This window comes from Ochotona princeps, chromosome 10, assembly GCF_030435755.1.
Source record: "Ochotona princeps isolate mOchPri1 chromosome 10, mOchPri1.hap1, whole genome shotgun sequence".
NCBI classification, from domain to species: Eukaryota; Metazoa; Chordata; class Mammalia; order Lagomorpha; family Ochotonidae; genus Ochotona; species Ochotona princeps.
Genome location: NC_080841.1, coordinates 48,997,125 through 49,020,669, shown reverse-complemented (window position 1 = coordinate 49,020,669; position 23,545 = coordinate 48,997,125). Strand labels below are relative to the sequence as shown.

General features: G+C 41.2%; 1 protein-coding gene across 2 annotated transcripts in view; it reads left to right on the top strand.

The window, feature by feature from the left end:
- The window catches only part of PLD5 (phospholipase D family member 5), a 329,341-nt gene that overhangs the window by 235,541 nt on the left and 70,255 nt on the right, over nt 1–23,545 (top strand). For both annotated transcript variants that reach the window (XM_004578502.3, XM_058669398.1), the window contains one exon: nt 4,778–4,905. In XM_004578502.3, coding sequence (XP_004578559.1) covers nt 4,778–4,905 — 128 coding nt within the window. The remainder of the gene's footprint in view (nt 1–4,777; nt 4,906–23,545) is intronic.

Here is a 23,545-nt window from a genome sequence, read left to right as displayed (position 1 = left end):
TGTCACTCCTTCTCTTTCTTCCTTTTTCTCTTCCTCCCTTCCCTCCTTTCTTTCTCTTTTTTCCTTCCCTTTCTTTCCTCCCTGCTTTGTTTTCTTCCATCCTCCATCTGCCCTTTTTTCCTTTTATCATCTGTTAAAGAAGAATGTTGAAGAGGGCCTCACTAGAAATCAGTCTCTTCTGGTAGACTCATTTCAAGCATTAGTGTTTATAAAAACAACACCCCCATAGAATGCTGGAGTAATTCTGATTGCTGTGTGTCTTTGGGCAAGAAGTGTGAAGAGTCCTGCATTTAAAATAAAACCTAAATCTCAGCTACTTCATACTGTAGGCATCAGGAAAATTGGTCCCTTAAACTGACACAAGGATATCTAACCAGAGAATGAACTCATTCTCTGTCATTTATCATTCTTTATAAGGTAATATATAAATATAATGAAATGTTTTTAATGATTTTAGTATTTCATGTTAATGGCTAAGCTTGAAGTAAATTGAACATAATTTCTTAAAAACATTAAGAGCTGGGACCCGGCGCAGTGGCCTAGTGGCTAAAATCCTTGCCTTGAACGCTTTAATGCACCAGGATCCCATATGGGCGCCGGTTCTAATCCCAGCAGCTCCACTTCCCGTCCAGCTCCCTGATTGTGGCCTGGGAAAGCAGTTGAGGACGGCCCAAAGCCTTGGGACACTGCACCCGCATGGGAGACCTGGAGGAAGTTCCTGGCTACCAGCTTCAGATCAGCTCAGCACCGGCCATTGTGGTCACTTGGGGAGTGAATCATCGGACGGAAGATCTTCCTCTCTGTCTCTCCTCCTCTCTGTATTTCTGATTTTGCAATTAAAAAAATATTAAGAATTGGTTTTTCCCTTTTAAATTTGTTTATTTATTCAAGGAGGGGAACTACTCTCTGTTCCAGAATCATATGTGCCCCATAATAAGATACATAGCATCCATAAATTATACATGAGTATAGTCTCTTTCTATTTTTTAAAGATTTATTTAATTTTTATTGGAAAGTCAGACTCAGACTGTTTGCTAATTTTCATTCTTGTTAAAATAACTGGTGTAGTTCAGATTAGCCTTTAGCTTATCATTGTTATTCATTTTCTCTTGGAAGTTTCCAGAATCTCTTTGTCCTGTGATATTATGAAAATATTTTAGCATATGCATGTTGGTCTTTTTAAAATGTTTTGCCAGGAGCAGGTGGGCTTTCACATTTAGCAAATCATGTCCCTAGGTCCTTGGGGATTTTGCTTTCTGTGTTTTCTGACTTCTTCTCTGCTTTTGGTTACCTCTTTGGATTTTGAAAACCTTCATCAAACCTAATTTCTTACCTTTTTTAGTTGTAATATTTTTTCATAGTTTTAGAAAACTTTTTCTCTTCTTGAGGTTTCAGTTGTGACATTAGCTTCTCCAGACATCTGCAGCTTCATACACCAACTTTTAAATCTCTTTTCATCTTCTTTATGTTCCCTACGTAGTGAATAAGCTACGTTTGAATTTCTAGATCTTATTGCAACTTTTGGTGCTACTGATCCTATACCAGATGGTCTCAATCATGTTTTTATCTGGTATTTTTAAATTTTCTAGTAACATGGCTTTGTTCTTAGATTATTCTTTTGAAATACCTTTGCAAAGGGCTTACAGGATTTTTATGTCTTCCACCCATTCTGCCTCATCAGCTGTGTCTGCCTAGTGAGCCCCTCCGAGCAGCTGAATATTAAATGAGATGTGTGTACAACTAAAGGCTTTGTCATCTCAGAAGTCCAGCAGGTTGTGGTGTGGAGCTTTCTGTCAGCATAGAGCATCAGATAACTGAAAAATAGGGAGATGTGGACTTTGCCATGAAAATAGACCTCATTTACATCTTCTGAGCGCCCATGCTCCCTGGTGCTGCCTCAGCTCCGGAGTCTCAAAAGCAGGCCTCTTTGCATGCATACTGGTACTGACACAGCAACCTCGGAAAAACTCTCATTTTCCACTCAGCATCATGAGGGGTGTGACCTTGGCAGGTTTTGGGGAGAGAAGGAGGAAGCAATTCATAAGTGTATGCTCTGGCTGCCAGCCTCCCACACTTTTAAACATAACTGATGAGCCCCTGAAGATAATATTTTTCCTGATCCATTTTGAATATAGAATTATTTTATGCTTAAGAATAATTAAGGGAATATCATTTAGACAAACTTTGTTCTTAAGCAAGTTTAGGTTTGAGGTTGTGTTGTTTTGTTTTGTTTTGGTGGGGAATACAGATGTCTTATTTTGAAGACCGATGGTTCCTGAAATCAGCCATTTCTACAGGTAGCTTAATTGTTGGACTACGAGGTAGTAATCAAAGTGCACCATCCCTCTGGAAGCTGAACAATATGGGGAGGCCAGAGGGAACAAGAGAGCTCCTGGAAACTAGTCTCGTGATTCCAAAGGCAACCCATGCACAGTTCCTGATTTCACATAGCACAGCATTCTGATATACATTCAATAGTGGTTTGCCAAAGGAAAACCTTTTTCTTCAAAAAGTAGCCATCAGTGCATAGTCGCAGAAGTTCTAATTGGAGACTGACATGAGATCTGTGCCCTATGAAATAAAACTTTAGACTAAACTACAGTGATGTAGCATGGTACTTTCAGCATGGTGTATATCCGATGTGTGATCAAATGGTCACACGAGGATCCCTGGTGGGCCCTGCAGATATGCTGAGTGCTGCCTCATGGCGGGTGGGCGAGGGCTGCAACAGACAGATGGGACTCTAAGAATGAATGAACTATCTCTTGCAAGGTAGTGACTGGTTGTGGGGTCAAGTCTCAGCCCAATGCCGCAGTCCAGAGGGTGAGGGTCTACTAAAGTCACAATAGAGTTTACTATATATCTAGGCAGAATATGAAAGCAAGTAAAGACTTGCCTGGAAATTCATGTCCTGAGACGAACACTGAGGTCACCTGCGGTCTCTTCTTGCAGAGACAAGAAAACATGCTTCCTCTAGTGCTAACCAGTTTACTGCTATTCAAACTATGGCCAGTTATGTGACCTGAGTCTCAGTGTGAGTTGCAATAGTGTCCCTCAGAAAGGCATGTGAGACCTAACCCCTCAGTACTACAGAATGTGATTGTACTTGGAAATAGAGTTTGTAGATGTCATTAGTGAAGTGAGGTGGATACTTAACCCAACATGATCAGTATCCTCATAGGAAGAGAAAACAGAGTTGGAAAGAAGATGCCATATGACAAGGCAGACAGATGCTGGAGTGTTGCTGCCCAGGGCAAGGGACACCAACGATTAACCAACATTGCTGAAAGAGGCAAGGATGAGCCTCTGCTATGGCTTTCAGAGCAAATGTGGTCCCCCAGTACCTGCGAATTGTATTTCTGCTCTCCAGGAAGGAGAGAGAACATGTTTCTGCTGTGTTGACATGCTCAGTTTGTGGTGCTTTGTTGTGGCAGCCCTGGGAAATGATTTTGTTTTCTAAGGAGAAGGGCTATGCCTCTGCACGTGCGAGATCCAGTTGTGGCCCCCAGACATACCACATCCTCCATGCAGATTGCAGTCTCTCCATAGTTGCCTTGCTAACCAGCCACTCAGGACATTCACAGTGTGCTGTATCTAAGAGTTCCTCTTTATAGGTCTGTAACTCTCCCCCAGGGTGGCTGGAGGCTGAGGAGCATGTGTGCATCACTTCTAGGATAAAGAAACTTCTCTTTTCTCAGAGAAAACCTGCTTGACATTGCTGACTGCTCCAACCCTCCCTAACCCTTAGCCTCTCATCCTCTTATTGCATTGCTTCATTGTCCTAAGGTTCAGAAGTTAAGTCTAAGATGTAAATCACTCCTCAACTTTTCTACTGTCCTGGAATGTATCCTTGTATACACAATGTTGTATGTTCCTCTGAGAATGTAGCTTCTAGCCAAGAAGTGTGACATATAGTTCTTCGTCATTGTGGAATATCTGAAGACAGAGCAGTTTAGTTCATTAAATGTGTGCGTGTTAAAAGAGAATGGACTTTTGGCAGGGATTGTCTTAAATGATGATCTTGCATTGAACGGGCTGTATGTTCCCATTGAAAAGTTGTAAATGCATTTAAGGCAATAATACATAAGGGCTTGGCAGACGGTTCTACTACATTCTGTTTAAAACAATTGGTCAAGTTCAGCTCTGTAAATCTGTTTTCAGAGTCAGCATTAATCTGAGGAACATAGTTAACCGCTGGCGGTTGTATTTCAGTAAGGTTGTAATAATCATGTAAGAATCATCGGAGTTTTAAAAGCCGAGAAAACATGAATTCCTCGTTAAAGAATGAGGAAGGGGTATAGTGAAGTAAAGGCAGGTGAAGTGGGTGTGAAGCACAGAAGGTCAGTTTCTTTGTAGGGAGGTGAAATGCTGAACAATACTGACATCTTCCTTAATTGCAAAAATTGTATTAAGATGAATCAAAATTTTTAAATAAAGTGTATGGTACCCCTATCTCATCATCCAGATGACAAATGATAGAGCCAGGGTTTAATATAAATCTGGGTAGCTTGAGAAGTCCTGATCTTGTCACTGTGCTCACAGCCTCCCCTACAAATAAACAAAAAGAATCTTTTTCCCGCCCTTTGTATTTTTTTTTTCTTTGGGGGAACAAATGAATGCCTTAAAGCTGTTCATTCCTTGCACCAACTGTAACTGCAATATCTGATTTCCCTGATGGTTGCTTGATGGCACGCCAGGAGTGTCACTGCTGCTAGATGACTGATTGCCAGTTCCATATCTTGAAGCAGAGGCTGACAGGCTCTCCTTGAACTCCTAGGGGCCGAGGTGACGTACATGAACATGACCGCCTACAACAAGGGCCGGCTGCAGTCCTCCTTCTGGATTGTGGACAAACAGCACGTGTATATCGGCAGTGCTGGCTTGGACTGGCAATCTCTGGGACAGGTAATCTTTCCACATTGTCTAAACTCCAAGTTCTGTCAGCATCCAAACGGGGGCTGAGCCACCTGCGCTGTGATTGAGGGAACTAAAACCTTCAACCTTGCGTACTTCTCAGTGTGTAGGTTTAAGTGACTCTCTTGTGTTGAGTGTTGAAAAGATACACCTTTGCTTGTCAGAGTCAATGTTGCTAAAAAAGAAAGGACAAAACAGAACAAGAAACAACTGCCCTTACTTCCTTGTTTTATGAGTCACATGCTGTTCCCACAGGCCTGAGAGCAGGTTGATATGTGATTTGTGTTTCCAAAACCTGAATCTTCAAGGTGATGGCTGTAGATTATGTTCGTAGCTTTCTTTCATAGCAGCCCAGGGATGTAAAGAATCAGTGCACATGAGAAAGCACTGGGAACCACTCCTCTGTTTCACATCGGTTCCTTTCCTTAAGCCAGTTGGCACCGTGTCACTAGCAACGTCAAGGGTTGTAATGTGTTCATATGCTGCTGAAGGTGGCATCAGTTTAGATGTGTCACTGATCTGGGCTCATGGCTTGGTTGCTCTGAGATGCTAAGCTGCACAATGAGAAAGAATAAACAGGGTAGATATTTTAGGTTCCTCTCCTTCAGCTCAAACACTGCTAGCAGTTGTACTTCAAAAACTTTGATGGATGAAAACAATATTTCTTAGGTCTGGAGTAAATGTAATACAGGGATTAAGAAAGAAACGTAATTTACAATACACCATGAATTCACAGATAGGAAAGCCTGAGTCAGTGCTGACACTCAGAACATCCTCTTATAAAGAAGGAAGGTGAGCGTCTGGCTCACCAGCTGGTGGGTGCAGACTGTCCCTGAGGGAAAGCCACCTTGTGCTGGTTGGAGAAGAGTACCTGACCTGACTCAAAGTGTAGGTTGGTGGGACCTTGGCAGGTGTTGATGATCTTAGCCATTTGGGCTTCTCTTGTGGACACTTGCATTTGACTGCCCATTGTAAATTTAAAAGCAGGTTGGATTCCTGGGGTCAGAGAAATGAACAAGGAAGATAGAAGAAATCTTTACAGAAAGATTCTTTGTTTATGTGCCATGGGTGGTACTAATGGGTTTGTAGATATTTTTTTCACTTGTCATGACACCTAATTATAATCTCTACCTTCCTAATAAACATAATATTGGAAGAGTACAGGCGCAACAGATCCCATTGCCTAGCTTTGTTCTTTTTCTGATAACATAAAATAAAATGCTCACTAATGAGTATAAGAAGCATTTAAAGATGGTTCTCATGTTCTTTCGATCAACAGTTGAGTTGGCAGAGTGGATATTTCAGACCAGCAACTTGAGACTGAGATATAATTGTAACAATTTAAGACTTGGATATAAATCAATCCAAAGTTGCCATTTTCTCATTTTTCTGTGCTAAACCAAACCCTTACAAACTACAATAGATCTCACTCATATTCTTTTAGCATTTTTTAAAAATTTCCTCTTGAAAAGAGGTATTTTTTGATGGAGGTGGAGGGGTGAGATAAGCTAGTTAATAGGTAGGATTTGAAACTCTGGCATATGAGCGTGTAGCAGTCCGTTAGCTTTCCTGCCTCCATACATCGGCTGCCCACCTTCCTGGGACCTCTGTCACAGCTACACCACCCTTCCCTGCCCCTCTGCACTTGTGCACAAACACTGCCTGCTCTCTGCCACATCCCATCTGCCCTTTCCATAGTTCTGGGAATAGTGTTATTGCACTTAGTCATCCACCTTGAATGCATCTGCCTTTCAACTCTACTTGATTATGTAGGACTTTTCTTGGTATGATGAAAGACATTAGTCAACAGGACCCATATGTTGGAGCAGATTTTAATTTGTACAAATTTCTATGCAGGGATAACAGTTATGGAAGAGTTACAATACATTTTTCAAGTGTCAGATTCAGCCAGGGTCAACAGCTTTGTATTTTGTGAGGTTATCCAGTGAAATCCACAATCTTTGCTTTCAACTGTTATCTCAGATCTGTAAGTAAGATAAAACTGGTGGTAACAACAGCTTTAGTGTACTGGGGTCTTTATACTGGACATTCTTCTAACTATGTAAATGATACGAATTATTCAAAATTCACAGCAAACTTTATTGTAAATATTATTGAATCAAAGAAGAATCTGAGTACAAATTGGTCATGTATCCAAGGTTGCTTTATAGGACGTGGCAATGCTAGGATTCAAACCCAGGCTGTTCAGTTCTGAGTCTCTCACTCCTATTTACCTGTTACTATTTAATATTTTTCTTTATTTGTTTTAAAGAGTTATTTGCTTTCAGAGAAAGGAAAAAGGAGAGAGATCTTCCATCTGTTAGTTCACTGCTTAAATGGCTACAGTGACTGGGACTAGGCCAGTCTGAAGCCAGATTTCCCACATCTACCAGGGTCCCAAACACCTGAGCTATCCTTTGCTTCCTTCTTAGACACACCACAGGGAACTGTTTTGGAAGAGGAAAAGCCAGCACACAAACTAGGCACCCTTTACGCATGTGACAATGCTGGCTTCTATTTATTGATTTGAGAGGCATAGAGAAACAGAAAGATGAGCGGAAAGAACCCCCATCTGCTGGTTCACCCGTGGCAGCTGGAAACTGAAACCAGTAGCTGGGAACTCAATCCGGGTCTTGGATTGAGGTCATGTGGAATATGGTTGTCCTACTGCTAGGCCAAACGCCCACTCGCACTAAGTTTTAAATTCTTTAGGAAAAATAGTTTTGTTTTTATATAAAGTTACAGGTTTCTTCTCTCTTCTGTATTTCTTGAAGAAAATCTAACAACATTCATTCACTCACACCTTTCCAGTTGCAACGCCAAGGTGAAGTGGTACTAGTAGAATGACACCTACTGTTGCTTAATCCTTCAGTTCTGCAATGACACTTGCTCTCTGAATAGAATTTCAAAGACTGAGAGGTCAACATGTGTTGGCTTTTATACCCCTTGCATCCTCCACACCATCAGGTACTCCCATGGAATTCTTGATCACGGGGAGTCCTGCAGGAAGAAAGTGAACACCACCACAGGCCTTCCATGGAGGGGCTTGGTTTTGTGACTCTCAGAAGCTCCTAAAAACAGTATGAGGGAAATGAAAACCCAGCTCTTAACAAAGCAAACAAAAGACCAAGTGCTAAGTGAAGCTGAAAGAAAAAGGCACAGCAGTCTTCAAACCATAGGGCTGTGGAGGCGTGATGCTGAAATAAAGGCTGGGAAAGAATATGTGAAAATCATGCTTTTAGAAAAAGTTACATTTATAATATTTTTTGAACAAACTCATTGAAATGAACCACTGGCGTGAAGTTGAAGGTCAGGTTTAATAGGTTCACTGGTCACAGAAATCTGACATCTCTAGAGTGAGGAAATTTTTAGCTAGTGTTTTATGATGTAATTCGAATGAATAAGAACAGGTTTATTCAAACTGTGTTAATGTGTGTTTAATCTCAGCTTACCTATGGTGTGAAAGGAGCTGATAGTTTAATATGAAAAGAAGCCAGTTCTTGGTATGCAGGAGCATGTGAGTCCATTGCTAATAATAATAGAGCTCTGTTTCTTAGCAACGTACTGGACAACTGGCAAGACAGAGCTTAGACTCTTGTGGTAAAGATAATTAGTAGGTATTTATTGTACATTTGCTGTATTCAAAGAATTGGAAAAAAAGGCACTGATCACAATGTTGCAGACCAGTTTGCAAATATTTTTTTCAAGCATTATTTAAAGTGGGCATGATCAGGCAAGGTATGTGCCCAATAACTGCATTAGCAACTTAATTTGGGGGACCCAGTGCAAAATGAAAAGGTGAGGTCTCATGTTTAAAAAAATGATGAAAAATTTTCAACATGGTAACGAGAACATGAAGCCCAACATGGAGCTCTTCTGAAGAGTTTTAATCTGTAGATTGAACCAAGCACAGAGAAAATTATTAGGGGAGAAATGCATTTGTCTTGTACAGATTCTGCCTTTTTATTCTGGCTTATTCTGTAAACAATACAGGACAATAACCATTCATCTTGCATTTACATTGTATTTGCATTTATAAGCCATCTAGAAATAATGTAAATTATACCAGAGGGTATATGCATATCATATGCGTTTGCACCATTTTTTTTTTAAAGATTTGTTATTATTGGAAAGCCGGATATACAGAGAAGAAGATCTTCCATCCGATGTTTCACTCCCCAAGTGAGCCACAACGGGCCAGTACATGCCGATCCAAAGCCGGGAACCTGGAACCTCTTCCAGGTTTCCCACGCGGGTGCAGTGTCCCAAAGCTTTGGGCAGTCCTCGACTGCTTTCCCAGGCCACAAGCAGGGAGCTGGTTGGGAAGTGGAGCTGCCGGGATTAGAACCGGCGCCCATATGGGATCCCGGGGCGTTCAAGGCGAGGACTTTACCTGCTAGGCCACGCTGCTGGGCCCTGCGTCTGAACCATTTTATGTAAAGAAATTGGATGTCCTTAGATTTTTATATGAACCAACCACCTGTGAATTCCAAGGGACCTTGGTATGTTTACTGATTCTATTTCTTTGGAGAACCAAGGCTTCTACAGATGGTAGCAACAAGAATTGGAAAGTTGATGAGACATGGAGACATACCGGGCTGTGTCACTGTGACTGATGGGCTTGATAAGAGCCAGAAGGAATACAGACTGGACATTGTTTCCAGCATCTGGAGCTAGGCCAGCATGGGGGACCATTCTGTGTACAGAAATGCAGTACTGATTGGAGAAACAGCAGGGGCAGACCAAGGTGGAGAAATTTAAGCAATAGCTCAGGCACCCCAATAGTTCCTTACTAACCTTAAAGCTACTGCTTAAGGATAGCTGCTATTTCTCCAATATCCAGCTAGACAAGCACAAGTCACAGTACTTATGCTTCACTGAACACTGCCACTTTTTTCAAATATTCCCATGGGTTGAGATTGTAGGTAGATATTAACAGTGGGAAAAAGCATCTGTGCTAACATGCCTTCAGTTCCCTTTCATTCTCCTTCCTCCTCCCTATTTTTTCAGTTAAAAGAACAAAGGGCTGAGGCAGATTGTGATGATCCAGTGTGCTTGTCAGTTTACAGGAGGAGGTCGCTGTGCTGTGGCCATTATGTCATCCAGTTCCCTGCTGTCACTGAGCTATTTTCCCTGGAGTTGATGAGCTTTGAAAGGCATGTTTTAGCTCCTTGGGAAGTGGCGCATTAGCAATACAGGTAACTAAGTATCAGAACCAAAAAAAAAAAAAAAAAAAAAAAAGTCAACTGCAAATACAGGGGAAAATCATTAATATTCCCTAGGAAATGGGTAATGAGGGACAGCACATGATTAATTCTCCCCATGCTGATTTTAAAGATTACCTGGACTTCTCATAAAGATCATTTTTGTTTGCATATGCATTTAAAAGTAAATGAGGGGATGAAAGTCTCTGTTTTTAGTAAAATATATGTATTAGCATACTGCATCTTCAATAACTAAATCAAGCATATTTTCTACAATTTTTAAATTTGACAAATAATATTGTTCCAAAGGCAAATAAATAGCAGGCTTGGCATGGTGGCTCAATTGGCTAATCCTCCTCGTTGAAGTGCTGGGATCCTGTAAGGGCACTGATTTGTGTTCCAGCTGCTCCACTTCAGATCCAGCTCCCTGCTTGTGCCCTGGGAAAGCAACAGAGAATGGCCCAAGCGTTTGGGACCCTGCACCTATCTGGGAGACCCAAAGAGCTCTGGCTGTTGTTATAGTCACTTGGATAATGAACCAGCAAGATCTTTCTCTCCTTTTCTCTTTACATCTGCCTGTCCAATAAATAAGAAATTCTTTACCCTGGTCTCCTGTGGGTAACACTCTTTGAAAGTTAACTTACTCTGCTATAGTCTGTTTATATAATTGCATGACAAAATTAAAGCATGATTTGATCTCTTCTGTTTATCTTTTCTGAGATGAAATGTAGCAAAAAGGCCAATTCTAACTGAACATTTTTCTTTTCAAACATTTTTGTCTAACCTCTCTGTGTCCCTTTAACCCCTACTTCCTGATTATGTTCTAAATGGCGTGATAGTCTGACACATCCTTACATGGCATGTCTTGAGATCTCGATCTTAGTCACTTTTTTCTGGATTTCTCATCCATTTGCTTTTAGTCCATGTTGAAATAAAATATGTAGAATTCACATATGATGCTTTACATTCCTAGAAGGTAATGGCTCAAATACCATAGAAGTGAGCTGGATGGAGTTCTTGGCTCCTGCCTTTGGTCCAGTCTGGCTCTGGTGGGAATTTAGGGAGTAAACTAGTGTGAAGAAAATTCTCATCTGACTCCCTCTCCCCTTCTCTATCGGTCTGCCTTTGAAATAAATTGATTATTTTCTTTAGACGTAGCCTATTGGTCTGTAGAAATTTTTGTCTCCCATCCTATTGACACCATATTTCTAAAAGAGGCTACATCTACTGTTTCGCCCATTTTATTTGGCTGTTTGTAAACTTATTTGGCAATGTTATATATTGTGGTTGGAATTTGATAGGTCTAAACTTGAATTTTTTTCCATGGCAAGTGTATTATTCAACTCAGATGAAATAACAATCCTGAGTTTCCATTTGTACTCCTTTACAGTTGAGTTAATAATACTGTGCTCCAATAATTGTTAGGGAAATCAAACGCAATACTAAAATGTGCCTGACACTGTATGTTGCAGTATGGTTACTGCTCAATACATTAGAGTAGGTGGTAAGGAATTCATTTCCTTTCTGGATTAGAGTGTTCAACCACAATGGATTAGGGAAATTCCCAAGGCACTGACATGCATTGATTATCTTCCTCAAAAATTTCACAAATCTCCCAGATTTACCCCCAAATACAAGGCCTGGTTAACAATAGTGTGAGACAACAGCAACCAAGGACACATGTCCCTCTGAAGAGAGTGGTCCTTAATGTTTTTTCCATAGAACTTCATCCTGCATGTTGTAAGTTTGGGTATCCATTCTGTGTGTAAACCTTGTAGTTTAAGACTGATATTAATGGTAATATCTAGAAGGTAGGTGATGGAATGAATATATGGCACAAATCTGCAGAACATAAGTACAATCTTAGATTTTAGAAACCTGGTGTAAAGATATTTCAGTGTGTTCAACAGACCATTGTCAAAGAAAGGAAGAAGAGGAATGTGGCTAAAGGTGAAGAACACTCAGATGGGGATAAGCAGGGCAAGCGCAGGAGTGGGGATGCTTCATAGTGGGAAAAAAAGAAGTGGATTTCTGTTGCTGTTGCACTGGTGGAAACAGGATCTAAATGGGGGAGATTGGCTACCTTGCCCATTTGGGATGGTTTGCCATATGGGCAGGGATCTGACTCTCTGGGATGAATGCTGCATGCTGTAGGTTGGCCTCCTGAGCTGGTCATTGCACGTTGTGGGCTGTGGTTCTAACTTGAATACATCCTGGTTACTTTTCATATGTGCTTTTCAATCTTATTGCATCATGGAATGAATTAACAAAATCATGTCCAGTAACCACATAATTGTAAGTATCATTTGCAAACTGGCATTGAAAAATCACAAATTATAGGAAAATGGATTTAAGTCAAGGTAAGGAAGAATTTTTTGACCCTAAAGCCATCTTGCAATGCTCAGGTCAGCCTTACAAGCAAGTTAGTACTCTGGCCCAGGCATGGATTGGGATTCAGTGAGGGAAATTTTCCAGGTACCAGAGGGTTTCCCTATTACCAGGCAGGAAAAGATGGCAAGAATAGGTGACTGTGGTTTCGTCCTCTAACAGCATCATTATTGGCACCAACATCATCAATCTGCTAGCATAATCAGCAGGCGTTAGGACACCTCTCAATTCTCACCTGGATGAGGGATACCAGTGTAAATGTGTCACACCCAGGAGCCTGGCCACAGATACTCAGTCTTTCAGCAGGGCTTGGTGGCAAAGCAGTGGCTGTCCCCAAAAGCTGGTCCACCTCAGTGGAGTACCATCCCTGACATTATCCTCACACTGCTTAAAAATATGTTCATTAGAGGATAATGCAGCAAAATGCCACCTTATGAAAATTCTTAAAAGTAATATTGACATAAAATTCAAATGGCAAAGTTTGCTGAATTTGAACCCACAGATTTTCTTGGGCTCAGTGAATGTTTATTAAAAATGTTTCACTGGATTTCTTTGAGGCCTCAGTCAGACCTAGGAAATGCACTTATTTTAACAACTATATTAACAAAGATTCACTTAGGTGAATTTTATTGCTCCATTTTTCTTACTTCATGGCTTTCATAGTTTAATTGGAAAAAATTGGCATACATTATCTTGATACAATGACTTGCAGGAACACTACTCTTAGACCCATAAATCATTCGGCATACCTCAACTGTTACAGCTCAAGCATCTATTATTATAATTAGCTGTCACTTCAGTCCTTTATTGTTGAATTCACTAACACCAATTCTGTCATATTTTTAAAGGCCTTTCTGAAGCTTTAATTCATTCTGCAAACTGTGTGTAGGAAATTAGCTCCATTGCTTTGCACTACTTTTGCACGACCTTCTTAACCCCGCCACCCACAAATTGCTAAATTACGTCTGTGTTGTTTTCATCAAAGTTGAATGTACCATATTTGGAACTTAGGAACTGCCTCAGAATATTCTTCCCCTTCTGAATTGCTTGAGTGCTAATTAAGTTTGTTCTAGAAATGATGGGTCTATATTCCATTCTCAGACTCTTGTGGGCGAAATCTGGCTTCCTAACAAAGCAAGATTAAGATAAACTAACACATGGATACAATGTTAATGGGGTCATAGTTCTCAGTAAGAACTTTTATACATTTAGAACTCTCCCATGATAAGTGATTCATTTAAACTTCACAGCAGGCCTCTGAGACACAGAAAACAAGCTTGAGAATCCTTACTTGCCAGATCAGGAGACTATGCCTTAGCTGCTGGAAGAATAGGGTTATTCAATCAGTTAACTACACATTACAACTTGAACTGAAGCTTCTGGTTTATGCAGCCTTTATTTTCTTGTGCCGCATGGTTTCTCTAAATAATTGGCTAAAACAGTGATTGAAATATAAAGTATAGTAACATCCTAAATCTTCAGTAGCATCCCTAAGTTTTAAAACCTAGGCATCGAAGAGTGTTTCTTAATTGGAATTCAACAAAGAACCAAACCAGGACAATGCAAACAGCCCTGCACAACTGGATCTCCCCAAAGTTACTACTTGTACTTGGAGCATCACTTAGACCCTATTCTGGATCTTTTTATTCTTGATCTAATTAATTTCCAACTCATGGCCATTCAAACAAGAGAAAAATAATGGCAACCCAGGCACGTGAGTGCTGTCCCACTGGTAAGAATAAACACTCTGGCTGTTGAAATCACACCAATTGTAGAACTCCAGAATATGTGAATCTGTAATGCCAGCATGTCCCACATGCCTCACAGCAAGCTCCAAATTGAAAGCAAAAGTCTGTCCTCTTGCCACTTCATGTTCAAGACAAAGCAAACATGTTTCAACATTTTAGAAAGTGGTTCACCAAAGGACTTGAAAATTTAGTGTACAAAGCAGTATACTCTCAGCTCTGGGATACGTACGTCTCTAAAATACCTCCATCCAATAGAGAAGTGTATGCTCCAAGCCATGCATGTGAGCCGTTGTGTTTGGTTTAAATTTCTCCATAACCAGACAAAAATGTAAAACATATAAAATTAATTTTAAAGATATTTTATGTAATGAAGTATATCCAAAGTATTATTTCAGCATGACGTCAGTATAAAACACCTAATGGTGTATTTTTCATATTTTGGTAACAAGTTTTCAGAACCATAGGATTTCACACTTAGCCCATCTGAATTCAGACTAGACACCCTTCGGAGATTCTGTAGCCACACGCGACTTGTGGTGATCATATAGGTCAGTCTCTGGTTCTCATTAGGAAGCAAAATAGCCTCTTTTCTGATTTCACACAGAGTTTAAACAGCAGACAGTTTTTTTTTAATTTGGAAAACCTGATTTTTTTCCCAAGCATTTCAAGGGGTTGTTGTTGTTATTCTTGTTAGCTATCAGCTCTACATGCTAAGACTATGTGTTTCCTCATGTGATCATAGGTTGGAGGATATAATCTAACATTATTCTACCTCCATGTCTGCGTGTGTGTGTGTCTCTCTCTCTCTCGTTCTCTCTCTCTTACCTATCTATTAATTACCTATCTGCCCATTATTATCTTTCCAGAGGATGAACCTGGAAAAAAAAACATGAAATAAGTAAAGGGAAGGAATAAAAAGAGAGTTCGGGGCATTGCTATTGTTAATTCTTAGATATTTAGCTACAGCTGAAGCATGTTTAAAGGCACTGAAGTTGTATATTTCTTGTTTGTCCCGTAGTTTGGGTGTACAACTTGAGATAATTATTCATTTACTGAAACAATAATGACAATGAATAAGGAATCACCCCAATTAGCTCTCCAAATACTTAATCTATGTCCTTTTCCGGATTCTGTATTTTTTACTGTTTGACCCTTAACAGCTGCTCATCTCGCCCTTCCCTCTTCTCTACTCTGCCCCATATTAGATGACTGGGTCTCTCCTTCCTTAGATGCAGGAGAGAAGTTCAAGCACTTTGTGGGAACCCTCACTATGACCTCAACCCACATGTCTCTAACACCCCAACCGGTTTGATCTCTGAAACATAATCTGGATGCCCTGTCAGCATGAACATATCCCATCATCAGTTTCAATACTGATGTGAAGTTGGGATTGGAGGTCTAGCCTGAAGCAACGGCTATTACCATAACTTAATAAGTAAAATAACTTCTATTTTATAGACAAGTACATTCAGTTTGCTATTGTGTAAGAAAATGCTGTACACAATAATCGTCGATTGAAGAGAGCTTGATGATCATGTGTCTTGGTGAAGATCTCTTTTGGTCAAGCCTGTTGGGAGTTCTGTGCCCCTCCTGGATCTTGTTTCCCAATTCTTTCTCTAGATTAGGGAAATTTTCCTTTATTATTTCATTAAATACATTTGCAAACTCAGCTTCTCTTTCTGCACCTTCTGGGACTCCCATAACTCTTATAATTGGCCTGTTAATAGTGTCTTTCAATTATTGAATACTCTTATTTGGCCTGATCCAGCTCTGCTTTTTGTTTGCTTCCCCTTGATGACAGGAAATATCTTCCAATTCTGAGATTCTTTCTCCTGCTTGCTTCATTCTATTTTGGAGACTCTCCATTGTACTTTTAATTTGCTCTACTGTGTTCTAAATTTCTGATATATCAGCCTTGATTTGCTTTATTGCTTCCTTAAATTCTTTGAACGCTTGTGTGTGCTTCTCATTGTTGATCAGAAGCTTTAAAATGAGTTTTATGAATTCTGTGTGCCCCATTTTCTCAATGTCTTCCTCAGTTAACTCTGGGGTTGGCATAGGGTTTTGCTCCTTTACAGGGGAGTTTTCAGTAATATTCCTTGTGCCTTTGTCTCTTCTTTTGCTCTTGGTCATTGTACTTCTGGTTAGCAGAATCTTCTCCTTGGGGCAGGTTTCTAAGCTGTGTCACCCACAGGTCTACAATGCGATTTTACTTATTGCGTTGATACACAACTCTTTGCTTGCAGCCACTTGTGTCACTCCCTCCAGCGAGTTTCAGGTCTGTGTTCTTATTTTAGATTTCCACCGAGACCAAAAAAAAAAAAATTTCCACCATGGTCTCCACAGCACCAGCTCCTGGCTCACCACTCTCCACCTCCAGTGATACTGTGCTGAGGCTGCACCGTTGTCTCTGCAACCTTTCTCCCACTTCCGGTTGGAGCAGGTCCCAGGATTAGAGAGACACCATATGTCCTATATAATTAAGTTGTCATTGGTGCTGATCTTGCTGGAACCTGTGGGGTGTTAGGTCTGGGTGTCACACAGACCTATTTTGACCTGTATGATGTCACAGTTGGTATTATTTCCTCGCGGGACCAGTGCAATCCACGGAACTCAGTGAGTTCTTGCTAGCTCAGCACATGCACAGTTCACTGTTGTCCCCTGCAGTCCTGAAGGTATTGCCACAGTGTACAAAATGGTGCCTGATGTATCACTACTAGAATTCTTGATCTGCTGGCCATCAAGTCTGAGGGCTACCTAGACCTGTCTTGGGTGGAACCTGTAGAATGCCACGTTGCTGCAGTTCACTGAGTCAGAAATGAGTTCACTCCCAGCTCAGCATATGTTCAGTCCTTTCCCTTGCCTTTGCCTCCTTATGCAAAATGGCGCCCAGTTCAGCTCTAGGGGGCAGACTGGACTGTGAAATCCATCCTGTTCTTGCACTGTCCATCTGGGATCTGCTGCTTTGCCTCTGCTCCTGGTCAAATCAAACAGAGCAGCAGGACAGACAGTTCTTTGTCTGGGTTCACCTCCCAAGCTCCCAGTGAAAGTCCCTTCCCACCTGTTTGCTGGTGGAGTTCCGGCTGCTGGTGGAGTTCAGATGGCCATTAGCTGAATGCTGCTGGAGTATCAGTCACTGCAACACCACACTGCTGTGCCCACTGCTTTCCTGTGTCTGTCAATCTCCAGGTACCCCTCTGCTGTTGTTCTGTCCTTTCCTATTTCGTGGAATATGTCCTCTTTGCTTCATCCTGATTAAATGTTTTTCCATCCATTTAAACGTGTCCTTACCCTATTCCGCCATCTTTTTTCTTTTAAGATTTATTTATTTTATTACAAAGTCAGATATACAGAGAGGAGGAGGAGAGACAGAGAGGAAGATCTTCTGTCCGATGATTCACTCACCAGCCTCAACGGCTGGTGCTATGCCGATCCAATGCCGGGAACCTGGAACCTCTTCCAGGTCTCCCATGCAGGTGCAGGGTCCCAAGGCTTTGGGCAGTCCTCAACTGCTTTCCCAGGCCACAAGTAGGGAGCTGGATGGGAAGTGGAGCTGCCAGGATTAGAACCGGTGCCCATATGGGATCCCGGGGTGTTCAAGGTGAGGACTTTAGCCACTAGGCCACGCTGCCTGGCCCCTATTCTGCCATCTTGATTCCAGCCCACAATAATTGTCGAATGTCACTTTCATACCTATAAATTACAGTTCTGTATGCTGTGTATTACTTACCACAGATCAAAGATAATATTTGTCTTTTTTTCTTATATTTTGATAATCTTTTTATACTTGATTAGAACACAAAGGGTCAAGGACTACAGGAAAGTGGATAAGACCTTTGTTTCCACATTATTTTTTTTCTGTTTCTGGGGAAGGGGAGGTAAAGGGAGAAGCCCCACCCAGCCTCCCAGCCATCCCAGGTCCCTGACCTGGGGCATGCTCTGGGGGCACTGTTCAAGTGGTTTTAGTAGTTCAGCAGTTCTAAACTCCTGGCATTCTCACCATTCCAAGCATGATGGAATCTCTCCATAATCCACTGGCTGACATAGTCTAGCTTAGAGTCTCCGTTTGCCCAGATCTTCACTGCAAACATTTGGTTGGGGCAGATGATCGATTTTTTCTGTCTTCCGACCTCTGTTGTTGTGCCAAGCATCCTCTGCAGATTCTGATCGACCACATTTCATCCATATACACCTGGATATGCTGTCCACTGCTTCATCTGTGCCTCTGAGGAGGCTCAGCTTTGACACATGCACTCCATGGTCAGACCATGGAACCTGCACTTCTCTTCATGGTTGGGGTTCTGGAGATCAGCAATTCAGTTGGAGGGATCCCCAAAGAAACTCCATCTGAGGTGATCCCAGACCGATGCTTGTGTTTGCATGCCAGTACAGGGTCTGGCACAGTCTGTTGCCCCAATCAGCTTATGTATATGCTGGTGGTTGCAACTGCTAAGTCAGTTCTGTTTCCAGCCCTGTCTTATACATGAACCAGTGGGTGTTGCAGTCCAGCCTGATTATGTCTAACCTCACACTCAGCCCTCACACACACCAGTGGGAGCTGCAGCCTAGTTGGAATGACTCACAATACGCCCCACCAGACCTGCCCCTGCCCTGGTTCCTGTGCTTGCCAGTATGTACAGCAGACTAGTCCAGTCTGTCCCACATTCCATTCAGCTCTCATACGTGTCAATGGACATTGAAGCCTAGTTCAACCTAACCAGCCCCACTATGCAGCCCACACACATGCTTCTGGGTACTGTTCTGTCCAGCCATGTCTGCCCCAGTCCTGGTTTTCATGCTCGCCAGTGGGAGTGGTAGCCCATGAGGGAGGTGCCCACAATATTTGTCTTTTAAGAACTGCCTTATTTCACTAAGCATGATGATTTCTACTGGAATCCATTTAGATGTAAAAGACAAGATTTCATTTGTTTTTATGGCTGAGTAGTACACTATAGTGTATATATACCACATTTTGTTTATGAGGTTATCTATTGATGGGCATCTAGGCTGCTTTCATTTATTAGCTATTGTGAATTGGGCTGGAATAAACGTTGGGATACAGATAACTCATACGCCAATTTCATTTCATTTGAACACTCAATAGTGAGATGACTGGGTCATTGTGTAGATATATTTTCATATTTCTAAGGATTCTCCCTAATGTCTTCAATAATCATTGCAATAGTTTGCATTTCTTCCAACAGTGCTGTTCATCAGCATTTATAGTGTTTTTGTTGTTGTTTTTCTGGTGATAACCACTCTGACTGGGTTGAGGTGAAAGCACATTGTGGTTTTATTTTCATTTCCCTGATGGCTGATGAACCTGAAAATTCTCTCATAGTTTTGTAGGACATTTGATTTTCATCCTTGTAGAAACTCCCTGTTCATTCTTTTGTCCATTTCTAAACTAAATTGCTTGTTTTGTTGTTAAGTTTCTTGGGCTCTTGATAGATCATGGATATTAATCCTCTATCATATGTATATTTTGTGAATATATTCTACCATTCTATTGGCTGTGTCTTCACTTTGTTGATTTCCTTTGTTGTATAGAACCTTCTTAGTTTGATGCATTCCCATATATTTTTGTTTTGATTGCTTGTGCTTTTGGAGTTTTTTTAAAAGAAGTCTGGCTTTGTCTGTATATTGCAAAGTGTTCATGATGCTTTCCTCTAATAATTTGATGGTATCATATCATTGATCTAGAGCTTTGATCCATTTAGAATTGATTTTTAGAAATGGTGTATGGTAGGGATCTTTTTTCATACCTCGGCATACATAACACTTGATTTCCCCAGCATCATTTGATTGATTTTGGCTTGTTTATGAAAAATTAGTTGGCAGTAACTGTGCAGATTCCTAGGATTTCTGTTCTGTTCCATTTTGTTTTGCTAGTCTGTGTGCCAGTACCAGTCTGTTTTGTATACAGCTGCTCTGTAGGACATTTTGAAGTGATGCCTCCAGATCTGTTTTTGGTTTTGAAGACTATGTTAGCTATTTTGGGCCTCTTGTTTTAAATATGAATTTAATGATTTTTTCCTATTTCTGAGAAGTAGATCATAAGTATTTTATTGTGATCAGTGGGATCATATTGAATGTGTAGATTACTTTCAGTGGTATGGACACTTTAATATTAATTCTAGCAATCCGTGAACATGGAAAGCTTTTTTGTGTTTTTGGTGTCTTCTATTTCTTTCTTTAATGCTTTATAATTTTCATCATACAGATCCCTCACATCCTTGATTAAACTTATTCCGAGGTGTTTAAATTTTTGTAGCTATTGTGGATGGGATTGATCTTTAAAAGTTCTTTCATCAGCCATGGATTGTTTGTTTATACAAAGGCTACTGAATTTGGGGTGTTGAAAGTTCTAACTATACAAGATGTAGAAGCTTGCGTTTTCTTCCTTAAAGAACTTGCATTATACTGAGAAGACAGGCTGTAAACATATGTTCATAACACAGTTTGAACAAAGTGTAACTCTCAAAGACCATGAGAAAGTTAGACATGGGTTCTTCCAGGAGGTGATGCTAAACTGACCTGGAAGATTTGCACAGAGAAACTGGCTAAACGCAAGTTAGAAAGGTTTTGATTTGCGCAAAGGCAAAAAGAGGTAATAATGGTCCAATGTAAAGACAGGCAGTCACCTGTACAGCTGAACAGGCAGTGCCAGCAGGAGTGGACAAGACAGAGGGGGGCCTTGAATGTCATGTATAAGGGTCAGAGATGGCCTTGAAAGGTTTTAGGCAGAAAAGGGACAGCCCTGGGGTAAAGGATTGAGAAGGACTGAAACTAGAATTGGGGAAACACTGGGAAAACTTCTGCAAACATGGGATGGGTTAGAACATAGGATGGGTTAGAACATAGCTCCTGAGCTTAGGTGAGTGGAGTACCTGGCTTTGACTTTATCCCTCCTCCCCTCCCACATCTTTTGAAAGAAGGCTGAGAATCTGATCAAGGGAACTTGAGTCAGATCAGCCATGTGACTCCTACGAGGGGAAGTGTAACATCATCCCATTTCTGAAAACATGGAAAATCCTCAAACACCTCGGAGTACATGTGTGCATAAGTACCCAAATGCATATGCAACAGTCTGGGAACTGTGTACAATGATCATTTCTAGGGCAGGGAAGGTGCAGAGTACAGGAGTTTCCACTTCCTGTTCTGGAGATATCAAGCACTGCTTGAAAGCATTTGCCTGTGCCTAGTAAACAGATATGTTCAAGCATAGCTATTGTAATTCTGTTCAACCTTAATTCAATATATATTCAATAAAAAACAATTAGTGTATGACAGGATTGTGTAGGTATATCACACCATGATAGAACAATATTTGCCAAGGAGAAACATTTAGGGCCCAGATCATGCTGTTAGAGGTCCCATCACAAAAACTGATTTGCCTCTCTATGGCTTGGGATCCTCTTCTATAAGATGTGAATGCCTGCTGGCTGGACTGGCTGTGAATATTAACTGAGAGCACACTTGGCAGTGTTTGCACAAGCGTGGCACATGGAGTGCTGACTACATGCACTCTGCTGCCTTCCCTCTGGGGTGGAGAAACAGCTGCACTGTCCTGTCTCCAAAGACCTGGCTGCCGGAGAGTCTGGGCCTCCACCTCTGCTCGGGTGAGAAGCAGATTATTGCTGTCCAAGAGACAGCACAATGACTTTATGTAAAACCCAGTCTTTGTTTTTTTCAGTCTGTGCATTAAAAGCTTCGAAATTAAAAAGGAAAAGTAATTTGTTTCAATAAAATCTTTGTAATCTTCTGAGCTCCTAAATAATAAGTGCTTCCAAAATGCTGTCTGAATCCACTAATGGATATCAGACTGAGGACCAGTGTCCTACCCCTTGGGACTCTATTCCTGACTCTATAACTTACAAGCCCTTGCCATGTTTTCACTGTGGATTAACATGGTCACAAAATATTTAGCATGTATTCATTAATAAAAATATAAACATTTTATTTATCTCCTAGGTATTGTTTGATAAAGGGGTGGCCGGATTAACTTGATCTGTTTTGTCTGGGTTGCATTTTCGCATCTTGTGCACCGTCAGCAACGGTGAAGGTTACTCAGACCATTTCAGCAATCTCTGTCATGTTACCCTCTGCCTTCAAGCCTGTCTGGTCCTTGTTGACTTTATATCTGTTCATCTGCCTTATATAAGATGTATTTGCACCGCCTGTCTCTCCTTTTTCAATGGCTGAACTCTAGCCTTTGCATCCTTATTTATCTGTTTCTGAACTTAAATTTCAAAGCAAATGACAGAGTTTATCATGAAATGAGAGGATATTCTGGGAGGCATTTTGTGGGGGGAGAAGAATAACAGCAGATTTTCCCTCACCCCTCAGGTCCCCTTCCTGCCAGAGGTCTCCATATGGAATCTTCCATGACATGGAAGAAAGCACAGACATGAGAGGGTGGAGAAGCTGGCCCTGCACCCTTCTCTAACTCTGAAACTGGGCGCCAGACATTCTCAAAGACTGTGTCTACAACAGATGGAAAACACCAGACTTATGGCAGGCAAAAGTGTTTGTATTTTCAAGTTATTTTTAGTTGGCATTGTCAGTTTCTTGGTGTCACTTGCATTTATATGCAGCACCAAGAAAAAAGTGAGAGAGATTGCTAAAGGGAAGATGTGTTTCATGGGTTTAAGCCTAGCAAGCTACAAGACAGAGGAGGCAGGCCTTGGGACATTTTCAGAGCAGAAAAATTCACTGCAGGGAGCTCAGCTCTCCTTGCCTGCTACACCAGGAACCCCACATGGAACTTTCAGACGAGGTGAGGGGAAGAAAATATAACCTCCCCTAGCAGGGACAGGCCTTGGTGGCATACTGCAAGTGACAAGAGACTCAACTCTGCCTAAATGGTTTATTCCTGAATTTCTTTTCCTCTGCTATCATCCCAAATCTGCCTTCCAAGTCATCCACCTATGATCCAAACTGTGGGACATACATCCTTGCAGGGCTCTGACAAAAATGATGCTCAGATGCTCTGAGACACTGTGTGTATTCAATGTTCGTCTGTCCATCAAGAACAGAAAAGTGAGAACTGTGGATTCAGGGTCCTTTCCCAGGTTGATGTCCCCATGTCAGGTTATGGTGTTCTGTATTCGATATTGAAGAGATTTATGCTATTTTGCTGTGAGTAATTCCACAGCTTGTTTAGCTGCTCTCAAGATAAAATGTGGGCAAAATGCTTTTACAGCAAATATCCTGACAATGGAGATTTTGGAAGCATAATCTTTCCTGTCAGTTGCCTGTGCTTAGTTTAGAAAACACTTGGCTTTCTCC